The sequence below is a fragment of the Haemaphysalis longicornis genome, unplaced genomic scaffold (assembly GCF_048455015.1).
Source record: "Haemaphysalis longicornis isolate Haplotype H1 unplaced genomic scaffold, Haemaphysalis longicornis Haplotype H1 scaffold_2, whole genome shotgun sequence".
In the NCBI taxonomy this organism is placed as follows: domain Eukaryota; kingdom Metazoa; phylum Arthropoda; class Arachnida; order Ixodida; family Ixodidae; genus Haemaphysalis; species Haemaphysalis longicornis.
Window position 1 is genome coordinate 51,739,209 of NW_027526295.1, and position 7,064 is coordinate 51,746,272.

Below are 7,064 nucleotides of genomic sequence, written 5' to 3' on the forward strand. Positions count from 1 at the left end.
CTGCTATTTCTACAGCTCAGACCATAGTTCCCAACTGCCTTGTCTCCAGCCTGATTCTTGCCTACTTTAGCATTGAAGTCCCCAATAACTACGGTATACGGTGTTTTTACTTTAGCCATTGCCGATTCCACATCTTCATAGAGGCGTTCCACTACTTGGTCGTCGTGGCTGGATGTGGGCGCGTAGCCCTGCACCACCTTGAGCTTGTACCTCTTATTGAGCCTAATTACAACACCTGCTGCCCTTTCGTTAATGCTATAGTATTCTTCTATGTTGCCAGCTATGCTTTTATTGATTAGAAATCCCACTCCCAGTTCTCTTCTGTCCTCTAGACCCCGGTAACATAGGACGTGCCCATTTTTCAGCACCGTAAATGCTTCGCCTGCCCTCCTAACCTCGCTAAGCCCTATTACATCCCATTTAATGTCCTCTAATTCCTCGAACAACACCTCTAGACTCGCTTCGCTAGATAAGGTTCGCGCGTTAAACATTCCCAGGTTCAGATTCCATTGGCGGCCTGTCCGGATCCAGGGATTCTTAGCACTCTCTGCTGCGTCACAGGTCTGACCGCCGCCGTGGTCAGTTGCTTCGCAGCCGCTGGGGACTGCGGGCCGAGGGTTAATTGGCGTATTCATGGGAGGTTGTGGCCGTTACTACACCAGGGTGGCCAATCCTGCTCTGGTGAGGGAGTGCATTACTGGCAATGGTCGCCGGGGTCAGGCCGCACCCCAAGCCCCTTTGTGCAATTCAATCAATACGCGGATTTTTTTTTAATCCGGTTGGAATTGTCCGGCTCCGGGATTCGAACCACGGTCCTTCTGCACGCGAGGCAGATGCTCTACCTCTACGCCATCGCTGCACCAGTCTTCCTCAGTCTTCGCCAAATGCCTACTTTTCTTCCAGGACAACTCGGGCAGCACCCGGTCAACGGTACGCTGTCGGTGCGGGTTGGAGAGTGAGTATGGCAATTTAACGAAGCCTGATTTCGTTGTCGAGCTTTCCGAGTACAGCACGCATACGGCGACGCCCGTCTTCGGGTCGCGAGACGGGCGGTAGCGACAGTGACAGCCGGTGTCGTGAGCAGAGTAGCTGCGAGGCGCACTGCACGGAATTAACGGAGTCTCGGTAGGGGGGCCGATTTCACGACGCCTGCGCGGCACCAGCCGAATATGATAATACGGACATTGAGCTGCGCTTAAGCTCAATCTATTTGTTCACGTTTTGCTACAGCGCGACACGAAACGTACACTTGAAAGCAACAAAACAAGTAGAACCGACCACAGAGATAAATTTGCAATTACCTGCCAGCAGCAGCACCTGCGCCGGGTATAGCCCCGTGTTTTCTGGCACTTCTTCGTCTTTCCAGAAAGTAGAATATACTTTGCCTCCGTCAAAATCGTTTTCGTCGGCAGGGTAGAAGTCCTTGATATCATCGACCGGAACTTCATACGGCTATTTTGCGTATTCGTTAAGAAAACGAACGAGCGCAAACATCATTGTCGTCGTGAAGCACGTCTTCAAATGAGTCACCACGCTCTGCGCTATGGCTGCAGCGCCAACTTGGATTGGATTGAACATGCCAGTTGGAATTAAAAATTACCAAAAAACAGTGGTACTAAATAAATTATTTTAATTTGCCGTAATTTCAGTCGAGCGCTGAAACGTTAAAGTTACATTTATAAAGTTTAGGCATGATTACGTACTATCAAAATTTATTATCATCAACGTTTGCGACGTCAGCATTGTCATAATGGCGCGTGCAAGTGTACTATTGTGTGGCCGCAGTTGACAACAGGGATATTGGTAGACTTCAGTCTGCTTCAGTGTTCAATTGCTGCAAGTTGGAAATGAAAAGATTGTTTTTACTTTTGTCGTGGTAGCTACCGTTGTGTCTTTGCAAGTGAAACAAGCCATTGGTTACAAGCGCGGCGCACAATGAACACAGACAGACACAAAACGCGTAAGCGCTATCTGGAACCCGACGCTTGTGATGAGCCCCTGCCAAGGTCAGCGTTATTTGAACTAAAGAAGACAGTAGCGGCTCATGCAAGCATAACCCATCAAGCTTCAAATGCCATTGCCAGCCCGGTGGCTAAAAGTCGCGGTGCGTCAGCGCCCGAAGATGGGAGCGACGAAGGTGCCGTACCGGCCGGCCATTCAGAATCAGCACCTCACTGCAATTTGCCTTCCTTACTAGAGGATGATGAATGGCCTGGCGATGATCTCAATGCCGAAAATGGTTCTGAGACCGCCGTGGGTGATCACAATGGGCAGCAATCCTCGACGGCCACTGACACATTCAACTGCTCTCCCTTTCAGTTAGAATTTGTGAAGCCTGTTGGAAATGGAACCTCCTTGTCGGTGGGAGACGTGCTTGTTCTTGCAATGGACCTCGCTATAAAGCATGGCTTGACCTGGGAAGCTATTGAAGACCTTTTAAAGTTCAGTAATGTGCTTTTGGGAAAACGTGTGCTACCGGAGAGCAAATATCTGTTCAGAAAGTTTTGTGGTGCTTCACCAGATGAGATGGAGTTCTATTTCTATTGCCCAGTCTGTGAAAGGCTGCTCGCAAAGAGTGGAGGAAGCTTGTCTTAGCATAACAAGGTGTCAGGCACATGTGGCCAGCAGCACAATGGCCGCCGGTTGATGGCAAATGGGAATTTTTTTGTTAGTCTCCCTCTGAAAAAGCAGCTGGCCAATCTCCTTGAAGACAGTACTGTGAGTGAGCAGCTCTTCAGGTCACTGAATGCTTCACAGCCACCCAGCAACACTGGCGTATCTGACATCATGGGTGGTGCATTTTACAAGCACCAACGTGAAAAGCTGAACTGCGAGAAACAGGACTTCACACTGACTGTGAATACAGACGGAAGCCCTATGTTCAAGTCGTCTAGCTACTCGATCTGGCCTGTACATTTGATGCTGAACGAGTTGCCACCGCACTTGCGCTGGAGCAACATTGTTTGTGCCCTACTTTGGTATGGCAGCAAGCACCCAAATATGACCCTACTGCTTCAGGCCTTTGCTGACAAAATGAAGGAGCTGTCAACCGAAGGAATATCGTGGTCTGCCAGTGGAAAACTGCTACATTCAGAAGTACGTCTGCACTGAACTATTACTTACGAGAATTCATTTATAGTAAGGAATTGCAGGAAAATAATTGCATTTGTTACTTCAAATTCGACTGTTAAAACTTTATGAAGGCATGCATGTAGTTAGAGTTCATCGTGATTGTAATGCGCATGAGGAAAGAAATCAAACCGAGCTGTTTGCAATTTTGCGGTAACAGTTTTTGTATCTGCTGCCAATTTACCATGACCTTTAATACATTATTTCAAGTTGATATGCTATATTCTTTTTGTAGGTCTACTGCATAACCAGTGTGGCAGATGCTCCAGCGAGGGCCTTCATGCAAATTGTCATGCAATATAATGGATATTATGGCTGTTCGTGGTGTCTGCACCCCAGAAAATACGTTGAAGGTACAGTCAGCACTGTCTTAAAATCATTGCAATGGATTGCTAAAGAAAGCACTTTTGTGCAGCTTGTGTCAAGTATCCAGTGGGAGAAGTGTTCGACGACAAAACAGAGGATGGTATGCTGGATGACATGAGGACTGCAGCAACTCTAAATCGCACTATCAGTGGTGTAAAAGGACCATCACCCCTGATTAACGTTGCTGGCTTCGACATAGTGTGGAGTTTCCGACCAGATTACATGCATAGCGTGCTTCTGGGTGTGTCTCGTCAGCTCACCGACATGTGGTTTTCGGATACTGGGACTGACTATTATATCGGGACCGCACTAGCAGAAGTGGACAGTCGCCTCCTCGGACAAAGGCCACAAGCAAGCTTCACCCGAACTCCAAGATCGCTGAAGCTTCTTAAATTCTGGAAGGCATCGGAGTGGGAGTCATGGTTGCTCTATTACTGCCTTCCATGCTTGGAAGACATCTTGCCCGTGCAGTTTTTCAGTCACTTTGCACTTTTGGTGTCAGCTGTATACTGCCTGCTGAAGAGCCACGTTTCTATGGAGGACAGCGACCAAAGCACAAAGGACATCGCAGAATTTGTCAATATGATGCAATATCATTATGGGGAGCCAGAAATGACATCAAATGTGCACACATTGCTGCACATGCCAAAGAGTGTGCTCTTGCATGGGCCACTATGGGCAATTTCGTGCTATGAGTTTGAGAACAACATGGGGAACTTGCTAAAGCTAGTTTCTTCGTCAAATGGGGTCCCCTTTCAAATTATTTCGCGCATCCTCATGATGAACAACTTTCAGAAGTTGCTGAGTAGAGCTTCAGAAGAAGTGAGAGAGTTGTGCCTCAACAGGGAGCCCCAGCACGTGGGAACCAAACTTCCTGGAAATCCTCAGACACCTTCTCAGGACCTCGTGAACTATGTTGAGGAAAATGTTGCAGGTGTGGAGCTAGTTCAAGAGTATGATCGGTTGTGTGTGGAAGGGTGTGTTGTGCACAGTGAACAATACAAGCCTGGTTTAAAGCGCGACTCGACTGCAGTGAAGGTGGGAGACAGTTATGCAAAAGTTGAGCATATTGTCAATGTTCTAAAGGTTGATGGGAGTTCAGAGGTGTTCATAGTTGAACCCACTCGTTCATTTCCCCCAACAGAACCTATGACGTCATACCAGCCTGCTCTGAGATTGGCGGAGGCCGACAAAAGCAAACGCAAATTAGGCTGAGCTTTATAAGCTTGCAGAACGAGCTATTTGTGCTTTAATTCAGGGCTCACTTTTTTTAAAGCAGTAAGAATGGTGGGACAAACGGACAAACAGTGGAAGTTACGAAAGCACATGTACACATAGAAGTACTGATGCATACTGCCGTTGGTACTGAGCACACTATGCTTGATTTACTGCACAGCACTGCGGGGCTTTGGGGTTGTCTCAGATGACACTGGCCGATTGACACAAGCACCGGTGTCTTACATGACAATATTTGTGGAGCGAGCACGAGGTTTCACGCAACAAGCCAGCTTTAAATACGGTAAAAAAAACCAAAGGCAGAAAACAGCTTACCACGTTATGGTGGCGCCATCTAGGTTCAGTAACGTAAACAAAAGGGTGAATACCTCAATGCCAAAGCTGCCGTACAGGGTGGAGACACCCTTTGAACGGCCCCGTACCACTGCAATTGGGTCAACGTGCTCAACACGTTGTTCTTTTCGTTTTCCATGAGACCCAGCAACGCGAAACAGGTAAGATGATTCAAACTTTGCCACTAAACCGCGTTGCGGCGACAATTTCAGTGCGGTTTTGATACAATGGCTTGCTTCGGTAGCGAGCGAGCAAAAATGGCGGCGCCAGCGTATACATCCCCACTGTACGGCATACGCGTGAATTAAGGGACCTTAGGCTGCAGAGCGGTTGGTTCCTGTGATGACATTGCAGACCACGAAAACATGATTTAGTGGGAAAATCAAAATTTTAACTTAAATTGATTAATTTCTCAGCGAATAAAGCATCATTTGTATCTGGACAAGCGCTGGGGGCACTATAAAACATGAAATCTTGCGAGTAAAAGAAACGTATTTTGTTTTTATGGCTCCTTTAAGGCCACCCCATCTCTCGTTTGTACATAGTCCTAATAATGTTTTTCACCACCACCATGGTGACTTGCGCGAAATGATACGGGCGCTGATACGTGAAGAAATGCATGGACAAGTTTACTGAGATTTTCTGATAAGCAGCGCGAGACAGCCGTTCCCAGCCTCCCAGAAATGATTAGAGAAGAAATGGCATCTACCACGCCTGCCGTGTCACCTCAATGTGACCCTAATGTGGGACCCGCGGATGCAGATGTTTGCATGCTGCCTCGACAGGTTGTTGCTCTCGCTGTTCCACACGTGACAATGCGAACACCCTCCAGAAAGTGCACATCACACAGCAGGGGCGTAGCCAGGGGGGACACACCGGGCCCATGCCCCCCCGAAATTTTTCATGTCAGCTTGGTGTGCAGCTGGCTGAAGTCGCCCGCAGGCGCGAAACCAGTTTTAAAAACATGCTCGTTCATGCACAGACCAAAACAAAGCCAACATCTGATCCGCGTGGCCGCTCCTTATCCTGCATATGTAAACAAATAGGCGCGTCGCCCGGCTCCGAAAAGGTCCTATTGCATTTCGCCCCAAATGCGCCGAACCGGGCAACCACCACGCTCCGACCGAGGAGTGCTGTTTCATCGTTTCCCGACAGTGAACACAGCGCATTCTTCGCTCAGTGCGCATCGCATCTACAGTTTTTATTCAAATGACTCAGATATCTCAAGCACATGGTCACGTACAACTCGTATTTCGCGTTTCCGTCACAGAGGCGCATATAACTCTTTCAGCTTAAAGGGATTAAATTCTCTTTTGTTTTTGCCAGCCCTACGGATCAAGAGGAATTCTATTTGTGGAAAATTAGAGCTATTGTATTGCACACTCCACCACATCCAGAAATAGCGTCTACAAACACAGAGAAAATTGTGTCGCCACTGTTCTCTTCACTCCGTGGTCTCACATTTGGATCTAAAAATCAGTAAGTAAAAGAGAAGGTTGCCGGCGCCCGCAGTGCTGCCGTGTTGTCATGTTAGCTTCTTGAGAAGGGGGGAAGCGGGGGCGGCTCTCCGGGGGGTGGTTGGCACGTACCAGCAGCCTTACATTAATCTTTAGCACTGCGAGATGTTTCCCGCTACTGCAGTCCGACCAAGTCCCCAAGTCCTCCATCTGTTTGAGGAAGGCATCCCTCTGGCGCCGCAGAACTTCCATACGAAGTGGTCCCTCTGCATCGTCTCGAACAGCAGCGTCGAGTCGAGCTCGCACTGCACTCCCTGGTCAACGCGCTGCACAGGCGGTGGAGTTGGCTCGGGGCTCGCGCCGGCGATGATGTGGCGCACGACCGCGGTCGCATCGACGTTCTCGTTGACGCCACTACCGTCGCTGACTGGTTTGGCACTTTGCTGCGCCAACGGCTCTGCTGCGCGCACGGCGCGACTTGAAGGCGTGGCGACCGTCCAGCAGTTGGTCCAGCGTCGCGGTCACCTCCGAGCCTTCGGCAAG

The 7,064-nt window shown here is 48.9% G+C and overlaps 1 protein-coding gene across 1 annotated transcript; it reads left to right on the forward strand.

Annotated features, from left to right (window-relative positions):
* The first annotated feature begins 3,378 nt into the window (after positions 1 to 3,378).
* Positions 3,379 to 4,710, forward strand: LOC144170899 (uncharacterized). Its single transcript, XM_077700913.1, has one exon. It carries the CDS (start codon positions 3,598 to 3,600, stop codon positions 4,708 to 4,710), a length of 1,113 nt encoding a protein of 370 aa, XP_077557039.1. The 5' UTR covers positions 3,379 to 3,597.
* The last annotated feature ends 2,354 nt before the right edge of the window (positions 4,711 to 7,064 follow it).